This window comes from Eleutherodactylus coqui, chromosome 3, assembly GCF_035609145.1.
Source record: "Eleutherodactylus coqui strain aEleCoq1 chromosome 3, aEleCoq1.hap1, whole genome shotgun sequence".
NCBI lineage: Eukaryota > Metazoa > Chordata > Amphibia > Anura > Eleutherodactylidae > Eleutherodactylus > Eleutherodactylus coqui.
In genome coordinates this window covers 291,508,404-291,530,496 of record NC_089839.1, presented here as the reverse complement: position 1 = coordinate 291,530,496, position 22,093 = coordinate 291,508,404, and the positions used below count along the sequence as shown (strand labels likewise).

The following is a 22,093-nucleotide window of genomic DNA, read 5'->3' as shown; positions in this document are numbered from 1 at the left end:
TGTTCCAATGGGCTGTGAGACCTCCTGAGCCAGTGTATTGGCAGGCAATGTGCGTGATGCCTTCCCAGCTCCTACAAGGCTCCATTGTCTGCGTTCTCCCAGTTTACGAGGTCTCACCACACCACATGTTTTTCATTTTGACTAACATTGCCAACAGTGGACTTTGGAAGGTCCAAATTTGCTGCGATGTCCCATACTGATTGGTTGCTCAGGTGACATCCCACCACCAGACCCCGTTGGACATCTGTCAACTCTGTACCTCGTGTCATTGTGATGGTTTCTGGACTGGGTTATACCGGTGTGATCCTCTCCTTTATACCTGATACTCACACGTTCGATTTGCATATCCCCTTCACCTGACAGCACAGGATTGGTGGGGGGTCCAAATATTTTGTCGACATAGTGTATTAAGCCCTATTTACATCTGTGTTGGAGACTCCATTTGGAGCCGCCAGCACAGATCTAAATTGTGCAGATGGACAAGAAAACGCTTTTAGGTATATCAGGATCACACGCAAAGCGTCTGAAGAAGAACTTTGTTGTCTGTTGAGTGTTTGTCCGTCGGCTTAGTTTATATTGTAATAGCACCAATAAAAGTTCTTTTTAGACTCTTGTTCTAGCACCCCATCATCAGTGGGGTCTGTCCAGCCAATGTTTGGTTCCGTCATAGGATGGATCGACATCTCCTCTGACACAAATGCAGATGTGAACTTGGCTTTTAATGCGTCCTAGCTGAACAGCAAAGGATAAAAATGCAGCCGCTGCAGAAGTTTTGGATTTTTTTTTTGTCGATCACTGCATTCAAATATCCAGAATTCTTTTTATTTTGTCCATAATGAAAAGAATTCTGGATATTTGAATGCAGTGATCGCCATAAAAAAATTCCAAAAGTTCTGCAGCAGCTGCATTTTTATCCTTTGCTGTTCAGCTTGGACACACTACTGCATAAAACCATGTTCACATCTGCATTTGTGTCCGAGGAGAGGTCGATCCATCCTATGACAGAACCAAACATTGGCTGGACAGACCCCACTGATGATGGGGTGCTAGGGAGCTGTATGGAGGCTTTTTTTTTATTGTGGGATGAGCTGTTATTAGTATTGGCACCATTTTGGACTTTTTTGATCACTTTTATATTGCAAAAGGCATTTTGACTCAGCCTTTTTTTTTTTAGTGTTTTTTCCATATGGGATAAAGTGTGTTCAATTTCTTATATGCATCATTATGAATGAGACAATACCAAAGTGGTTTTTAAATTCTTTTTTCTTTACATTTTTTTTACCAAAAAAGAGGAATGTGTGCAGAAAAGTTTGTTTCTTTTGTTTTTTTTTTCATAGAAATTCCGAAATTAATTGTAAGAATGTTGTCATCCAATAGGTGGTGCTACAGAGGTACTGTTTCCATCTTTTTCTATGTGCAGTCTGTTTCCATCTTCTATGTGCAGTAGAGATAAGACATCACAAAACTGTCACATTCCTCAGCTCAGTGGACTGATTTAGTATTTATCTCTTTGCTCAGATTATCTTGTGTTATTTTAAGTCTTAAATTTCTGTGTGAACATTTATTTAGATCAAGAGGGGTGTCCCCCCTCCCCTTTGAATCTGTATGTTATATTTGTGTACCATCCAAACTAGTTTCATTAGCCCAATGGTCGATAAGAACCCAAAGGTTTGCTTTAACATCATGTATTTTTATTAGCCATTAAAAGGTATCATGTCCACAAGATTACTTGGTTTCTCTCACTGAGAACAATCGCACATTGCTCTACTGGCTAACACGGTACCAAAGCTTTTTTCATACTGCTGAAACAGCGTCACACTTCTCATTGTGACTGTATCTTGTATTGCAGCTAATCTCCTATCAAGTAACTACAGGACACAGTAGAACGGTTTCTGAAAAATAATCAGACTTTTTTTTTTTTAACAACCCCTTCAAACTGATGACATCACCAGCTGCTAATTATAAAGAGAGAATTTAGGAGGATTACTTTTATGTAAGCCATGTAATTAGTTACTTACAAATTACTATATAGTGAAGAGCAGTTTATTGTTCTACCCATATGAACATATAATCTGGGCTACAACGGTCTTTGATCTTTCAGCTATGACTTGCAGTCCGGAATCCTCATTAGAGCGGCTGTAGGGTTTAGAGGCGAGGAGCTTCCCTTGCAGACGACCTGACACATCGTTATTTTGTATGACATCCTCCCATGTAACACCTCGAACTGTTAGGTGTCGCAGCAGACAACCCAGTGATGATAATCAGAGCTGCTGCTGAAGACTATTTCTGTCCTTAAGTCAGCTTTATGGGGTGGATTATGTTATTTGCACACACATAATTCTAGGATTAGTCATGTTTGGTCTCTTGGTGGGACTATTTTGAGGAATATCTAGCAGTGTGATGTTAAAGAGATCCTATCAATATTCCTGAAATGTCTGCTTTATAGCTGTAAATTCTTGTATTTCCTGTGAAATAACAATTCTGGATCATCTTCTCTTATTGTTCCTCCTTGCAATCTATGAATAAATTGACAAGGGGGTGTTACCAGTTAGGGGGGGGGGGGTCACTGCAAATACTGTCCAATTGGGGGGGGGGGGGGTCACTGCAAATACTGTCCAATTGGGGGGGCACTGCAAATACTGTCCAACTAATGCCGTCTCTGTAGTGACACACCCCTTTGACAAGGAGAATAGTTACACCCATTTAATGTATTTATAAATGTTCAGGAGGAATAACAGAGGAACGGTACAACACAGAGTTATGAGGAAGGACACTCCAGAATTGTTTTTTCATGGGGAACACAAGTATTTACTAAAACAGACTTTTAAGGAGTAGTGACATGTCTTAGAAAGGCATTTCATTTCCAACTATTAGACATTCCTTGGAATAATCTCTGGAAGCAGTGAATTTAGACGAGTTGTTCCGTGTACGTGCAGCCACCGAGGGCGCTGAACGGGAAATGGATCACTTGTTGGGGTTGCTTAATTTTTAGCTCCCCTAAAAACTAAGCAACCATGGTCCTGTGTAAGCGACTAGGGTAGGGATAGTCTTCCCCGGCGGCTCTTATCACTGGGGTGTCTGCTTTCATACCTAACAGATCAAGGCGTTACATGGGAGGATGTCCTACAAAATAATGTGTCTGATCGCCTACAAGGGAAGCTCCTGTCGCCACTCCTGAAATGTCTGTTTTAGTAAATACTCGAGCGAGCATTGCCTTTAGCGAGTACCTCCCCCGCTCGAGACGAAAGGTTCGGGTGCCGGCGGCGGGCAGGGAGCTGCGGGGGAGAGCGGGGAGGAACGGAGGGGAGATCTCTGTCCCTCGCTCCCCCCGCCCCGCTCCCTCCTGCTGACAGCCGCTACTCACCGCTCCCCCGCGCCGGCACCCGAACCTTTCATCTCGAGCGGGCAGGTACTCTATAAAGGCAATGCTCGCTCGAGCAATTGCCTTTACCGAGTATACTCGCTCATCTCCAGTAAATACTTATATTCCTTATGAAATATCTGTTCTAAAGCATTTTTCCTCTAATGTTGTGCCGTTCCTCTGCTATTCCTGCTGAACATTTATGAATACATTGACAGCTGGGCATAACTATTCCCCTGTTCCTAACTAGACAGCACTGATTGGACACCCAGTTGTCAATTTATTCATACATATCAAGGAAGAATATATAGTATTTACTAAAACCGAGATTGTCAGAGAGGTAGGAGGTCCTCTTAAAGGGCTCTTTCAGATGTACCGGAATTTGCTGCCTTCTGACAAATGTCACCCAACAGACATGTGAAATTTAATCCTCTAACTGCAGCTCCCACATGTGGTACCCTATCATTGTGATGGGCGATGAGGTGCGCTAAAGCACACGAAAATAGAGCGGACAGGGCTCAAAAATCATAGTTAGGAATTCTGCGTTCGAACGCTAGTCTGTGAGGCCCCGTTGAAACGAATGGTAGTGTTTTACAGCACTTAGAGCGGCATTTCAAATGCTGTGCTAAATGCTGTAAAAAGCGGACTGTGTGAGAGCAGCCTCACTACTGGGGTCACTATAGGGGCTCACTATCACTACTGGGGGCACTATGGGGGCTCCCTATCACTACTGGGGGCACTATGGGGGCTCCCTATCACTACTGGGGGCACTATGGGGGCTCACTGTCACTACTGGGGTCACTGGGGGCTCCCTATCACTACTGGGGGCACTATGGGGGCTCCCTATCACTACTGGGGGCACTATGGGGGCTCACTGTCACTACTGGGGTCACTGGGGGCTCACTATCACTACTGGGGTCACTGGGGGCTCACTATCACTACTGGGGGCACTATGGGGGCTCACTATCACTACTGGGGGCACTATGGGGGCTCACTGTCACTACTGGAGTTACTATGGGGTTCACTATTATTATAGGGACACTATTACTACTGGGGCCACTATGGAGTTCATTACTACTACTACTGGGGCCACTATGGAGTTCATTACTACTACTACTACTACTACTACTACTACTACTACTGGGGCCACTATGGGGTTCACTATTTTTACTGGGGCACTCTGGGGGCATTATTACTACTCAACCCACTATCTAGAACACCATTACTATTGTGGCCACTATAGGTGTCACTATTAGGGCTTGTTCACACGGGCGTAAGAGTATTTTGGTTGCGTAAATACGCTGCATATTTGTGCAATTGAAAAAATGTTCCATCCACGTTTTTCGGGCGCTTCGGTGTGAATTTTTTTTTATGCACAAATACATTGTGCATTTGCGCACACAAATAAGAATACAGATGGGTTCATTGAAGTGGTGCACAAATACGCAGGTTCACTGTGTATTCACTGTGTATTCACTGTGTATTCACTGTGTATTCACTGCGTATTCACTGCGTATTTGCTCTGGACCATATACTTCAATGGACTATTGCGATGCTAATACGAACCAAAATCGGTCATGTCGCATTGCACATCGCGTGGAACAAATTCGCTCATGTAAACAAACTGCTTGAAATCAATGGGTTCAGTTCACTGCGTATTGCGTGCATAATGCGCTGCGCTAATCTGCTCATGTGAGCAATCACTTACTATACAGTCTTACAATTCTAATCGGCCCTTTTGAAGGCAACCATGGGGCTGGTGTGGTCCTCTGAAAATGAGTTTGACACCCCTGCTGTATGATCTGAAAACTCATTGCTGCCCTCTGCTGGTTCAGTATATTATCATCTGTAATAACACTCCACAGTGTACAGTTGCATGTGGTGGAGAAAATTCCAACCATGAGACATCAGAGTAGAGTACATTTACAGACTTATTAAAGAGTCGGACATTGATTTGAAGGAATGCTGATATCCAATAGGTGGCGCTGCAGAGGTATTGTAGCGTTTTCCTTATTTGCATAAATCACCCAGAGGAGTAAGCAGTGACTTTATAAGTCTCCTCACTCACCTCTGAGGGGTCTTCTCACACCCCTTCTGGGTTCTTTCCCAGAGACTATGCCTCTCCCCCTATTTCACCCCCTCCCTGACCTACACACCCCCTAGGTGTCTCCACACACTTTTTGAGTGCTCTCCTTAAGGAGAGACGACACCGCTCTTGACTAGGGTTTAGAGATGCATGTGTCTGCATAATTCTGATGGTCTTCAATTATCAACCACCAGATTTCTGTGATTTGGAGAACAGGTCTTGATGACTAATGACTGGGTACGTCTAAGGCAAAACTAAGCTCTGAGACCCCCAATGCAGAATACTGGTTATATATAATTATTTTTAATACCAGTATTTTGCATTTGGGGTCTAAGAGCTATATCTTTAATATTGGTATCCTCTTCATCACCCTCATCTGGCACATAGACTCTAAAGCATGCCACATGCCTACATCTCCAGTCACGGGGCCCTCACAGGACAGTGCAGTGACGTATCGTCCAGCTCCACATGACTACGGCCATAAATCAGGTTGGAAAACCTCCTTAAAGTTCCATGCATTGAAGAATACTGCCTGTATCCACATATCAATGTCTATTGGGTGAACCTGCGGTTTAATCTCTTCCAGCAGGAGATTTCCCAGCAGAGTAATGTTCTCTTGTCCCCAGCTGTCACCAGGTTATATTTGTATCTGCAGTAATTCTCTGCCCTGTATCTAGCGGTATAATTTATATGGCTGACATTACAGATTTATGGACATAATGTTTCCCTTAATTTGCTTTCAAAATAAACTACAGACCTGTTTATGTATTATATATTATGTGCCTTCTATGCCCGGATACTGAGAATCTCTTCTCGGTAATATCCTCTATGAAACGTCCTGATGGCAGGATAGACCCCGTATGGGGAAGAATCAAAGACCACTAAATCAGAAAGCTCCTGCTCTGTGCTAAGAGGGTCTTCCGGTCTAAATGAAGTTCTACAACTTTCTACTACACCTTATTTCATTTTTTCACTAGAATGAGAACACTCTTGCCAAGGCCGGGTTCACATCTATGCTAGAACCTCCGGTTGGAGGTTCCGTCGCAGGTCCGACACAAAACACCAGAAGGAATAGCGCTGCATGCACTGCTTTTTCTTCCAATAAAATGCTGAGTAGCTCAGCGGAAACCGAATGGACCCCATTATAGTCAATGGGGTCAGTTCAGCGCTGTTTGGTTCCATCAGACTGATCTGTTCAGCCAGGGATTTCTCCTTTCCTGCTCCCCTGAAGGGAGCAGGTAAACAGCACCCCTTACACGGGTGTGAAAGCAACTTCAAATGCTGCACATAGCTAGTTGTGCTCTTAGCAGGGACTATTCACTGAGACAGAGGGGTCCCAATTAAATCAAATAAGCCCTTTCACAGATGAGGATGACCTGAAAACTGAATGTTAAGATATTTTAAAATAATGTGCTACATAAAACAGACAGACATATAGGAGGAACGGATGCCAATATACAGAGCCGTTGATACAATTGTATCCAATCTAGACAATGCTCTGTGAGCTAAACATCTTTAACTCCAAATTGATACATTGTAGCAAACTGTCAGTGAGGTTTGTGGAGCTGCTGTAAATGTGTTTTTTTTTTTGTTTGTTTTTTAAGCAGAAATCAGTGACAGAGATTTAGAATGTAACCTTCAATACTGATGTGAATGAGCCTTTGGAAAACTCAAGACACATAAGACTCTATTCACATCTGTCCTGGAGGCTCCGTTTGGAGTATCTGCTGCAAATCCCATAAAAAATGCTGGACAAAATAGTGTTGCATGCTGCACTATTTTGTCTGATACAATACTGGAAGCCATACTGAAAACCGGACACACCCAGCTATAGTGAATGGGGGTCTGTCTGGCCTCATTCAGGTCCTGCATGTGTTGGATCCAACACGTTTTCCAATATTTGGCTCCTAGGATGGATCTGAACAATTGAAAACAGTAGCACTGGTGTGAACCCAGGCTGAAACAGGATCCACCACTGATCGGTGATGGAGACAGCTCCCCTCCTCCCCCTCTCTGCACACTGTCAGAGTATGACCGCAACACTTTCCCTTAGAAGTCAATGAGTTCTTTTCTGACTGAGGTATCCTAAGGTCATGTGGCTGCTGTAAGGAAAAGCTCACAGCAGCAGCTGAGACAAGATGGCCGCCCATATAATTATGTTAACATTGAATTAAAAAAAATATAACCAGAACACAATAACAGATTGCAAAATAACGAATATCTAATACATTATCTACAAGCACCTCAATGACCTTAGCACAATCTGATGAAGCAGAGAGGAAAACTAGAGATTTGCTCAGCTGCCTCGAAGCAACTCTGAAAACATGGCAATTAGTAATCATCTTACACATAATTACAAAGGGCGCGTTGGGGCCTGACCAGCGCCACCGACTAAACTTTCATTCATGTTCTTGTTTTTTCCATCCTCGCATGACGTTTTCAACGTTCTGAATATCTGCTTATGTTTTGTCTCTGTGCTTAGGGTTTCCCAGGACCGTGGTGCAGGCCGAGTCTCTTGATAAGATCTGTGATCTAGATCTGGTGATCACATTAAACATCCCATTCGAGACCCTGAAGGATCGTTTGAATACGCGGTGGGTTCACTTGCCCAGTGGAAGGGTCTACAATCTGGAATTCAACCCTCCTCAAGTGCACGTAAGAACACTCATTGTTGGCTGCTGGTTCTCTTTAGTATGAAGTTTGACTATAATGGATGGAGCTGCTGCTTTACATCCCAGTGAATGCGGCTGAGCTGCAGTATCAGGCATAGCTGCATGTATAGAAGTGCTTCTGTATATGGAACAGTGAAGGTGCCATGCTAGGCCAGTAAGTGGGTCGGGAAGGGTATCCTCTCTGCCTAAGGAGAGCACCTAGAAGGTGAGTGAGGAGACTTATAAGGCCATGCATGCTCCTCTGGGGAAATGGGCAAATAAGGGAGATGCAACAATACCACCTTACAAACCTACTGCATGCTGATGAGGAGCAAAACCACCAAAACAGCTGTATGTGTGTAGTTCTCTTGCTTTCGGTTTTCAATTCCCAGTCATTGTCATAAAGTCTTGTATAGAGTCTAACATTGATTTACAGGAATGCTGCCTTCCAATAGGTGGCGCTGCAGAGGTATTATTGCAGTGCCCTTAGGTGCTGCAGGAAGTGGCTTGGTCACTTTGCTTTTCTGATCGATAGGAGTCCTCAGGGTCGGAGTTCCACTAGCCACACATTGATGGCTTGAGCCCAAGGATATTATACTGTCGATACAAATAATGCAAGCAAGAGTCCCAGACACAGAAGCATCTCCTCCACTTGTCACCTGCAGATTCTAAGACGTTCAAAATAAGTAGGGTTCCTTGGTTATCATGTGATCCTCTGAAAAGCTGCACACGACCTGTCAAGTAGACTTCTCTCTGCCTGTATTGGCCTGGATGATTTTCCAAATTGGACAGTATACAATGAAAAATAAACAAACCCCAAGACTCGGGCGTACCTACAGACTTGTGGGCCCGGGTGCAAGAGTTCAGTTTGGGGCCCCCCCTCCACAGCTAGGACCCCCCCCCCCCAGTAATAGGGAAAAAGCTTACAAATATAAACTTATTTTATTTTCATGAAGGGTGGGTTCACAAGAGTGTGTTTTTGTGCGTACTTAGGTACGTACATGCATCCGCACCTAGGTACGAGCAAAAACACGCGTGAACACAGCTGCGTGCTTGTTGTCAATGGAGCCATGGCTGCTGCCGGCGGCTCCATTGAAAACAATGCTCTGCCGGCCCCCTGCATTCTTTTTCAGAGAAGGGCTTTACATATAAGCCCTTCCCTGAAAAAGAAACATTTTAGTGCAAAACAAAAAACAAAAAAAAAAACAACTTGCCCCTCCGCCACTGCTGTGTCCCCAGCGGTCATGAAGAACACATCTGCCGCATGCGGCAGATGTTTCCTTCACTGACGCTAGTTCAAAAAGAATTCCCTTCTGCCACATCTGTGGCAGATGCAGCAAAGGGAATTCTTCAATTCTCCACCGCAGCTGTCACACATGACAGCTGCGGTAGAGAATCCTGCTGCCGGCATCCTGTCTATGGCATCCCGTCTATGGCTTCTTCATAAGCCCTTCCCTGAAAAGCCATTTAAAATTGTGCAAAAATTAAGAAAAAACAATACTCACCTCCCTTCAGCTGCCGGGGCTCAGTTGCGACTTCTGGCGCTGTCCCCGACTCTGTAGTTATGAGCTATCAGCAGCCGGGGATTTAAAATCCCCGCCTGCTGGTAGCTCTGATTGTGGTTGGCTGAAGTCTTCATAGCCGGCCTCCCGCTGCAGCAGAGGGGGGGCATCGGAGATGCGCCCCCCGCTGTTAACCCCTTCCCTGTCGCGATCTATATAGATCGTAGAGAGCCCGGCCTGTGGCCATGGCAACAGGACGCCAGATACTGGCATTCCTGTGTTGCCAGTGCCTGGGATTGCTGTATAAGCGATAAGACATGGCAGGACAGAAGTCCTGCCATGCCTTATCACATCAATTATCAGTGCAGTGCTTTAATTCCCTCAGAGGGACACAGATGGTGTAAAAAAAAAAAGCTAATAATGTGCAAAAAAAAAAAAAGGTAAAAAACGTGAAAAATACTTTTTTTGTGCTTTTTCTCATATTAGCATAAAAAAGGTAAAAAAAATTAAAATAGCACATATTTAGTATTGATGCATCCATAACGACGTGTACAAAAAGTTGAACATGCTTTTTATTTTGTATGGCAAAAAGCGTAAAAAAAGGGTAAAAAACAGAGGCAAAATGCTAATTTTTAGCATTTTGCCTTCCAAAAAATGCAGTAAAAGTGATCAAAAAAGCCATAAATACCCCAAAATGGTACCAATAAAAGCTACAGCTTGTCTCACAAGAAAAATAAAAAAGTTACAGAACTTTGAATGCAGTGATAGAGAAAAAAAAAGATTTCCAAAAAAAGGGTTTTTATTGCAGAAAAGAAGAAAAACCTAAAAACAAATATTAGAACTTTGGTATCGTTGTAACCGTACCGACCCGCAGAAAAAATGTATTGTGTCATTTATGCTGCATGATTAACGCTGTAAAAAAAACACCCAAAAAAAATTGATGCGTTTTCTCTCCCTGCTATCATAAAAAAAATAATAAAAGTTTTACAATATAGTCTATCAAAAACTACAGCTCGCGACGCAAAAAACAAGTCCGTGTCAACAGGAAAGTAAAAACGTTATGGCTTTTGAAAAATGGAGATAAAAATCTGCTAAAAATCGTTGCGTTCTTAAGCCCAAAAAAGGCCATGTCCTTAAAGGGTTAAAAAATACAACTTGTCCTGCAAAAGCAAGCCCTCATACGGCTATGTTGACAGAAAAATGTAAAAGTCATGGTATTTGGATTAGGATGATGAAAAGAACTGAAAAAGTTAGTCAATAAGATGCAAAGAGGCTTTGGTACTAAGGCCGTCTGCAGACGGGCGGAAATTCCGCAGCGGGACTTCCTGCGGAATTTCCGCCCCTGGAAGCTGGCATAGGATTGCGTTAACAAGCGCAATCCTCTACAGACGGCCGCTCGAAATGCCGCGCGGCAAACAAATCGCGGCATGCTCTATTTCTGTGCGCGGCTTGCAGAGCCCCACACAGAAACGTCACTCACCGGCCGCCGGCTCCGCTCTGCGCATGCGTCGGCTGCCCGACAGCCGCCACATGAAAGAGCCGGGGCTGCGGGAGAGGTGAGTGCCGCGCTGCTCTCTGCAGACGCTCGGGTCGGGTCCCGCTGCGAGAATTCTTGCAGCCGGATCCGACCCGGCCGTCTGCAGGCGGCCTAAGGGGTTAAATTGACTGGCTGCAGCTTCCCCTGACAATAAACATTGATAGTTGTGGGTTTCTGAAGGTGGAAATCTTCAGCTCATTAGTGGGTCCGTTTCAATTTAAAAGGGGTCCAGGACAAAGTTATATAAAATTATATATAGCATAAAAAGTCATATATAATCTAAAAAAAAAAGAATTGTACACAGTTGTCCCCTTCCCTTCCCCACTAGCCCACTCTGTCCAATAGCAGCATTCAGGTAGCAGAGCAGCAGAACTTTAACCCTTGCTGTCCCTCAGTCCAAAAGCCCTCCCCACTAAGCCAATGATCCACCTAAAAGCACACATACCAGAATGAATTGCAGTTCGTGACCCCTGTCACTTCTCAGCAGCAGCAGGGCACATACGGAGCCGACGTGCACGGTGTTAGCAGGGGGATGACGACATCATCCTGTTACACAGTGCTGTGCCGTGCATCCCCCCCGTGGCCCCTCCTTCTCCTCACCCCTCCCCGACTTCCTCTCTGGCTCATCCTGTCGGCTGGACTGGACGGCTGACAGCGCGGCATGAATGTATGTTTGTTAATGGTGGGAGGGCGACCTCGGGGCCCCCTTAAGCTCAAGGGCCGGGTCGCCATTGCGACCCCAGCACCCCCTGACGCTCCGTCCATGCCAAGACTGCAGCATAGGTGTGCCCTTATTATATGAGCAGTGACATTCTCCTTTTAGGTCGCGGTCAGACAAAATCTAGATCTAGATATATATATAATTTTTATTTGCATGCCTATGTGTGCAAAAAAGTTGCATCTATTGGAACCATTGGTTTCCTATGCACTGTTCACATGGCTGTTTTTTTAGAGGCGCAAAATACTCGTACCTGCAAAAGGTAGGACATGTGTGCCTATAATGCGCGCCGTATGGTCCGTGCTGCGCGTAAAGACATTGTGTGATGTTCCATTAATCCCTGTTGGGAGTCCCCTCATCACTGAATACTGTGACAGCACTATCCTAGTATTCAGTGATGATGGGACTCCACGCGGGGATGAAGGAAACCCCTTGCCACAACTGTCACAGCTGTGGCAGAGGACCGCAATGCTATCCCATTGCTTTCAATGGAGCTGGCGCTGCTGCCGTCCCATTAAAAGCAATGAGATGAAGTGATTAGTCACAGCGCTCAGCCAATCGGAGGCAGCGCTCAGCTGTCATTAAATGAATGGCTGAGCGCTGCCTCTGATTGGTCAGAGCACTCGGAGGCAGCGCTGTCTGGAGGTGGCGATTTTTCAATCCCCAACCACCAGAAGACAGATGAAGACTGACGGAATGGGGATAAGAGCCGGACAACGCTTCTACGTGAGTTAAATTTATAAATTTTTTTTTTTTTTAACAGCTAGGGATGATTTTCGGGGGCAGGGCTTATTTCGAAAATCATCGCTGCAAGGGGTTGCCGTCATCCCATTGTTTTCAATGGGCCGGTAGTAGCGCCCGGCCCATTGAAAGCAATAGGATAGCATCGTGGCCCTCTGCTACAGCTGTGACAGGATTCTTTCGTCCCCGCTGCAGACTCCTCATCACTGAACACTGTGACCGTGCTGAGAGGACCTTCGTGGAGCAGCTGTGCTTCTACAAGTACCACTTCTCTAGTAGCACGGAGCTTCGATTACGCGCGTTTTGCACATCCATGGAGTGCATTATTTTCTGCGCAAAAAAGTGAAACCAAATGCTCGTCTAACCGAGGCCTTAAGGAGAGATTAACTAAAAATCCGTTTTAGATTGCATTTTTCAATGGACTCAAATGATTGTTATGTCTATCCTGCTTTCATTTGTACAAGTTGCAAAGCAAATAGTACAATTACAATGTGGCTAATTTTAGCTGATTTTACACTGCAACTTCTTATGTAACTGCCGAGAAACCGCAATACTGTAAAATGAACACTGTTGGCTGGAAGCTATTACAAGCCTTACAATATTACAAGGGTATTCCCATATTAGAAAGTCATAGCATATTGCCAGGATCACTAGGCATGAATTTGTTTGTTGGGGCTCCAACCTCCAATCCTGACAATACAGGGGCTACAGCATTGATGTAGCACTGCATCCCCTTTTTAGTCCACGCTGCAGTTCAATTCAATTTTGATGTCAGGGGAGCTGTTGAGTTGTGCAGGGTAAAACCGTAAAGATGATGCAACACTACACTAACACCTTTATTCTCCGGACCGATGGAGTCACAGATGTTAAATTGCTCCTGATTTATAAAGTAATGGTGTTTTCTAGTGATATACATCACTTTAACTACATATTATAACTATAATACTGACCCCAATGTTCAAGAATATAACTACTATAATACTGCTCCTGTGTACAAGAATATAACTACTATAATACTGCCCCCTATGTACAAGAATATAACTACTATAATACTGCTCCTGTGTACAAGAATAGAACTACTATAATACTGCTCCTGTGTACAAGAATAGAACTACTATAATACTGCCTTCTATGTACAAGAATATAACTACTATAATGCTGCTCCCTATATACAAGAATATAGCTACTATAATACTGCCCCCTATGTATAAGAATATAACTACTATAATACTGCCCCCTATGTATAAGAATATGGCTACTATAATACTTGCCCCCTATGTACAAGAATATAAATACTATAATGCTGCCTCCTATGTACAAGAATAGAACTACTATAATACTGCCGCCTATGTACAAGAATAGAACAACTATAATACTGCCGCCTATGTACAAGAATAGAACTACTATAATACTGCCGCCTATGTACAAGAATAGAACTACTATAATACTGCCCCTATGTACAAGAATAGAACTACTATAATACTGCCCCTATGTACAAGAATATAACTACTATAATACTGCCCCCTATGTACAAGAATCTAACTACTATAATACTGCCCCCTATGTACAAGAATATAACTACTATAATACTGCCCCCTATGTACAAGAATATAACTACTATAATTCTGCTGCCTCCTATGTACAAGAATATAACTACTATAATACTGTCCCCATGTACAAGAATATAACTACTATAATACTGTCCCCATGTACAAGAATATAACTACTATAATACTGCCCCCTATGTACAAGAATATAACTACTATAATACTGCCCCCTATGTACAAGAATATAACTACTATAACACTGCCCCCTATGTACAAGAATATAACTACTATAATTCTGCTGCCTCATATGTACAAGAATATAACTACTATAATACTGCCCCCCATGTACAAGAATATAACTACTATAATACTGCCCCCTATGTACAAGAATATAACTACTATAATTCTGCTGCCTACTATGTACAAGAATATAACTACTATAATACTGCTCCCTATGTACAAGAATATAACTGCTAGAATACTGCCCCCTATGTACAAGAATATAACTACTATAATACTGCCCCCTATGTACAAGAATATAACTACTATAATACTGCCCTCTATGTACAAGAATATAACTACTATAATACTGCCCTCTATGTACAAGAATATAACTACTATAATACTGCCCTCTATGTACAAGAATATAACTACTATAATACTGCCTCTATGTACAAGAATATAGCTACTATAATACTGCTGCTATGTACAAGAATATAACTATAATACTGCCCCCTATGTACAAGAATATAACTACTATAATACTGCCCCCTGTGTACAAGAATATAACTACTATAATTCTGCTGCCTCCTATGTATAAGAATATAACTACTATAATACTGCCCCCTATGTACAAGAATATAACTACTATAATTCTGCTGCCTCCTATGTACAAGAATATAACTACTATAATTCTGCTGCCTTATATGTACAAGAATATAACTACTATAATACTGCTGCCTCCTATGTACAAGAATATAACTACTATAATACTGCCCCCATGTACAAGAATATAACTACTAAAATACTGCCCCCATGTACAAGAATATAACTACTATAATACTGCCCCCTATGTACAAGAATATAACTACTATAATTCTGCTGCCTCATATGTACAAGAATATAACTACTATAATACTGCCCCCCATGTACAAGAATATAACTACTATAATACTGCCCCCTATGTACAAGAATATAACTACTATAATTCTGCTGCCTACTATGTACAAGAATATAACTACTATAATACTGCTCCCTATGTACAAGAATATAACTACTATAATACTGCCCCCTATGTACAAGAATATAACTACTATAATACTGCCCCCTATGTACAAGAATATAACTACTATAATACTGCCCTCTATGTACAAGAATATAACTACTATAATACTGCCCTCTATGTACAAGAATATAACTACTATAATACTGCCCTCTATGTACAAGAATATAACTACTATAATACTGCCCTCTATGTACAAGAATATAACTACTATAATACTGCCTCTATGTACAAGAATATAGCTACTATAATACTGCTGCTATGTACAAGAATATAACTATAATACTGCCCCCTATGTACAAGAATATAACTACTATAATACTGCCCCCTGTGTACAAGAATATAACTACTATAATTCTGCTGCCTCCTATGTATAAGAATATAACTACTATAATACTGCCCCCTATGTACAAGAATATAACTACTATAATTCTGCTGCCTCCTATGTACAAGAATATAACTACTATAATTCTGCTGCCTTATATGTACAAGAATATAACTACTATAATACTGCCCCCATGTACAAGAATATAACTACTAAAATACTGCCCCCATGTACAAGAATATAACTACTATAATACTGCCCCCTATGTACAAGAATATAACTACTATAATACTGCCCCCCATGTACAAGAATATAACTACTATAATACTGCTCCTATGTACAAGAATATAACTACTATAATACTGCCCCCTATGTACAAGAATATAACTACTATAATACTGCCCTCTATGTACAAGAATATAACTACTATAATACTGCCCTCTATGTACAAGAATAGAACTACTATAATACTGCCTCTATGTACAAGAATAGAACTACTATAATACTGCCTCTATGTACAAGAATATAACTACTATAATACTGCTCCCTATGTACAAGAATATAACTACTATAATACTGCCCCCTATGTACAAGAATATAACTACTATAATTCTGCTGCCTCATATGTACAAGAATATAACTACTATAATACTGCCCCCCATGTACAAGAATATAACTACTATAATACTGCTCCTATGTACAAGAATATAACTACTATAATACTGCCCCCTATGTACAAGAATATAACTACTATAATACTGCCCTCTATGTACAAGAATATAACTACTATAATACTGCCCTCTATGTACAAGAATAGAACTACTATAATACTGCCCCTATGTACAAGAATATAACTACTATAATACTGCTCCCTATGTACAAGAATATAACTACTATAATACTGCTCCCTATGTACAAGAATATAACTACTGTAATACTGCTCCCTATGTACAAGAATATAACTACTATAATACTGCTCCCTATGTACAAGAATATAACTACTATAATACTGCTCCCTATGTACAAGAATATAACTACTATAATATTGCCCCCTATGTACAAGAATATAACTACTATAATATTGCCCCCTATGTACAAGAATATAACTACTATAATTCTGCGGCCTCATATGTACAAGAATATAACTACTATAATACTGCCCCCCATGTACAAGAATATAACTGCTATAATACTGCTCCTATGTACAAGAATATAACTACTATAATACTGCCCTCTATGTACAAGAATATAACTACTATAATACTGCCTCTATGTACAAGAATATAACTACTATAATACTGCTCCCTATGTACAAGAATATAACTACTATAATACTGCCCCCTATGTACAAGAATATAACTACTATAATTCTGCTGCCTCATATGTACAAGAATATAACTACTATAATACTGCCTCTATGTACAAGAATATAACTACTATAATACTGCTCCTATGTACAAGAATATAACTACTATAATACTGCCCCCATGTACAAGAATATAACTACTATAATACTGTCCCCATGTACAAGAATATAACTACTATAATACTGTCCCCATGTACAAGAATATAACTACTATAATACTGCCCCCTATGTACAAGAATATAACTACTATAACACTGCCCCCTATGTACAAGAATATAACTACTATAATTCTGCTCCCTATGTACAAGAATATAACTACTATAATACTGCCCTCTATGTACAAGAATATAACTACTATAATACTGCCCTCTATGTACAAGAATAGAACTACTATAATACTGCCTCTATGTACAAGAATATAACTACTATAATACTGCTCCCTATGTACAAGAATATAACTACTATAATACTGCCCCCTATGTACAAGAATATAGCTACTATAATACTGCCCCCCTATGTACAAGAATATAACTACTATAATACTGCCCCCTATGTACAAGAATATAACTACTATAATACTGCCCCTATGTACAAGAATATAACTACTATAATACTGCCCTCTATGTACAAGAATATAACTACTATAATACTGCCCCCTATGTACAAGAATATAACTACTATAATACTGCTCCCTATGTACAAGAATATAACAACTATAATACTGCTCCTTATGTACAAGAATATAACTACTATAATACTGCCCCCTATGTACAAGAATATAACTACTATAATTCTGCTGCCTCATATGTACAAGAATATAACTACTATAATACTGCTCCTATGTACAAGAATATAACTACTATAATACTGCCCCCTATGTACAAGAATCTAACTACTATAATACCGCCCCCTATGTGTAAGAATATATCTACTATAATACTGCCCCCTATGTACAAGAATATATCTACTATAATACTGCCCCCTATGTACAAGAATATAGCTACTATAATACTGCCCCCTATGTACAAGAATATAACTACTATAATACTGCTCCCTATGTACAAGAATATAACTACTATAATTCTGCTGCCTCATATGTACAAGAATATAACTACTATAATACTGCTCCCTATGTACAATAATATAACTACTATAATACTGGCCCCTATGTACAAGAATATAACTACTATAATACTGCCCCCTATGTACAAGAATATAACTACTATAATACTGCCCCCTATGTGGTATAATGCAAAACAACTGAAAAGGAAAGAATAACATATTTTCTCTGTAGAGCATTGGTAATATATAATTTCTGTGTAGACATTTTAGGTAAATCATGTTACCCAATCAGAACAGTTTTTTGAAGAATGCCATCCATTGAATGTCATCCTTTTTATTTCTCTTATTATCATCTTGCTTGTTATTAGTTGGTGGCGCATTATCAGAATAGTCAGGTTATAGCATTTTGTGTAGAATTATCTATATCACATGGCATTGTTCCTTGTAGCAAAAAAAATGTTTGCTGCAGTGTAATGGCGTTTATTATATAGGTCATAGGACATCTGGAAGACATGTGGTAACACGGATTATAGAGCCAAAGTCTGTAGAAGACTGTAAAATGCAGATATGTAACCTCTAGCTCTCAGTGAGGCAGCAGCTCTCGGCACGCCCGGACAGCCTGGGGACATGTTAGGAGTTGTAGTATTGCAACAGCCGAGTGATGCTTATTACTCACTTCTGATGCCAGAGATCGAAGAATGTTATATAAACATAATTAGTTACGTTTCTAACAGTACGGGGTAACTCTTTCTGCAAAACTCTCCATGGTCTGAACTGCCCTTGTTCCCTTGAGCCCCCCCCCTCCCCCCCACACACACACACGCCAATGTGTGGCAGAAGGAGCCCTCTCCCCTTGTCACCTGCTTACATGCTGCAGTTGCTACTAATTGTGGTATTTAAGGGGTTAAACCCCATTCCTGCTGTCATTAGTCAGCTAAGCCACTGCCTTAAACATATGTATATGGAGGTTAAAAGCCTATTAGTGAAGTCAGTATAAAGGCGTATTGGCCATCACTAAAGTGTTAAATTTCTGATTTCAGGGCATTGATGATGTCACCGGGGAGCCTCTTGTCCAGCAGGAGGATGACAAGCCTGACGCAGTGGTCGCCAGACTGCGCCAATACAAAGATGTTGCAAAACCGGTGATAGAGCGATACAAGTAAGTTTTCGTAGTAGTAGTGTTATTGCATGAGTCAAATAGCAGAACCGAGTGATTCAGCAGATTACATAACCGCTCATTCAGGAGCTCCTTACATGGAGCCGGTCCTGACTTACTGCGAACTACTGCATGAAAAGCTTCCACTGTGAATCGGAGGAACAATACGACTTCTCTTTTGTCATTTTACCTTCTTTTTTTGAACTAGATTTTAAAGGGGATGTTTGACTACAACTCCTGTATATATGACCATATGTACACAATAGAGGGGTGGTGGTGGTGGTGGTGGTTGCAGGTGTTCCATGCTTGCAACACCTCCTTAATAGACAACAGCTCAAAAAGAGCCTCTGTTACTCTGACAGATCCAACCCGTGCATGGGCAATAATTCATTTATATATCTGGTATGTAGTAACCTATTTCACCTATAGCAACAGCTGCAGGGATAAGGTATACTGGCTGCTGCTTGTCCCTGATCTCTGAGGGTTTCTGAAGCCAAGGGGCATCCAGGAATAAAGCAAATTGGGATAGCTTGTGATCTTTGAGGCCTTTTTAGGGCAAAAACTATTGATGACCAATCCAGAGGATAAGTCGTGATGAGCTGATCACCTGGCCCGCTGTCAGTACAGTGGGCCAGACATGCGTTACAGGGGGCAGGAGCAGTAGTGGCTTTACTTCCATTGAAATCAATAGGAGCTAGAGACTATAACACTCATGTCTGTTGTCGGTGGTGGAAGTGCCAGAAGTGTAATTGCTGGCTTCAGCTCCCATTGGTTTCAATGGGAGTGAAGCCAACTAGGGCACTTCCGCTTCTTACCCCTAGAACGCCTGTCTGGCCCACTCCACTGACAGTGGGCCAGGTGATCAGCTCATGAACGGGGAACCTGAGCGGATTAACTATTGATGACCTATCAATAGAATAAGTCATCAATAGCTTTTGCCTGGAAAGTTCCTTTAAATCTATGGTCAACTGGAGGTCTGCGTCAGTGGATTAATTAAGGCGCATCCCACAGATTATAGTCTCCCATCTGAGGACCATTAGTATTATCTTGCCACTCTTAAGTGCCTTGTTCCATATTAGATTCAACCCGTTCTGATCCTCTGTGTGTCTACTGCACAATAAATAATTAAAAGATGAGCGAGTGTACTCGCTAAAGCAAACTACTCGAGCGAGTACCTGCCCGCTTGTCTCAAAAGATTTGGGTGCCAGTGGGGTAGAGCAGTGAGTTGCAGGGGGGAGAGAGTGAGAGAGAGATCTCCCCCCTCCCCCTGTTCCTCCCCGCTCTTTTCCGCCACTCCCCCCCCCCCCCCGTGGGTAGTTTGCCTTTAGCGAGTACGCTCGCTCATCTCTGATAATTAACTTTTCACTTTTGTATATAAGAAGGCAAAAGGACAATCGCAAAATGATTGCCTAATTAGTTTTGTGTTTTCATGGCTCCTATGTCCAGGCACATATATTACCTATCAGTGGTTAACTTTGAAGGCTTAGGCCTCATGTCCACGGGGAAAATCAGGCCCGCTCCGGATTCTCCATGGAGAATCCGTAGCGGGTCCCTCCTGCCCCGCGGACATGAGGCATAAAAATAAGAATAAACTCACCTCTCGCCCGCTCCGGAACCGGAGCGGGAGAGTAAATTCCGATTTTTGCCTCCCGCGGATCCGGACGGCTTTCATAGGCTTCAATAGAAGCCCGCGGGAGCCGTCCCCGCGGGAGACCGGCACAAAAATGGAGCATGGTCCAAATTTTTTCATGCTCCATTTTTAAAAAAATCACTTTTATTGACCATCCGCGGGTATTTATCTACCCGTGGGTGGTCAATGCATCCCTATGGGATGCGGATCCGCGGGCAGGAGAAGAGTTAAAATCTGCTGCGGATTTTAATTCTTCTTTTGCCCGTGGACATGAGGCCTTAGACCATCATTCACCCACACTCTATACTTTTTGTTGGAGTCAAAAGCTGTTCCTTGCAGTGCAGCCAGAAGACAAATGAAGCCTTTCAAGGGTCCCATTGCAATCAATGGGCAACTGTGTACTGGTGGGTCCTGCGGAGAGCTAGAGAAGGTCCTTCTAGTCTCCCTCTGTAGCAGCTTATTGATGGGAGATTATCCACTTAAACTGAAAGAAGTGAACGAGCCAACAATGATTTTTATGCCTGCAATAAATAAACGTTGAGCGAGTAGCGAGCGATTCTCATTCATCATTCAGTCGTTGACCGCGTTTAGACCGAATGACTATCGTTCACTCTCGCTCATTTGAACAGTTTTCTCAACGCACCTTTACTGCATCATCTTCTAGTAGAACATTTTACAAGGCGTCCTGTGAACCGCACTCCCATAAGGCACTCTTGCACTAGTTTTCCGGTCCGTTAGTCTATATCATGTAACCTGGCCTGTGGAAATCCAGTACTGTACAGGAACGGCCTGATCCTGTCAGCCATGTGTCTCATGATAAGAAGTCACTGCATAGTCTCTGTGACGAGGACAAAAATAGCTGCACTTGTTGAGCCGGACACATTCACAGCTTAACACTCAGCTGGGGGATCTTGCATGAGTTTAATGCTCAAGTGTAGGATGGTTTTGTGCTACATAAATGAATAAGCAACCAGGCTGCAGCTCCATGTTGTGCAAGAAAGTCGGACTTCACAGATGTGGATGCAAGTTAAAGCATTTGTAAAAAAGAAAAAAATATTTATCATGCCGTGATCCTGTATCTTATCCAGAGCTGCACTCACTGTTCTGCTGGTGGATTTACTGTGTACAT

At 42.0% G+C, this 22,093-nt stretch overlaps 1 protein-coding gene across 3 annotated transcripts in view; it reads left to right on the top strand.

Moving 5' to 3' along the window:
- AK4 (adenylate kinase 4) overlaps positions 1-22,093 on the top strand; it is a 74,278-nt gene that overhangs the window by 49,100 nt on the left and 3,085 nt on the right. For all 3 annotated transcript variants that reach the window (XM_066597679.1, XM_066597680.1, XM_066597681.1), the window contains exons 4-5: positions 7,930-8,102; positions 19,219-19,337. In XM_066597679.1, coding sequence (XP_066453776.1) covers positions 7,930-8,102; positions 19,219-19,337 — 292 coding nt within the window. The remainder of the gene's footprint in view (positions 1-7,929; positions 8,103-19,218; positions 19,338-22,093) is intronic.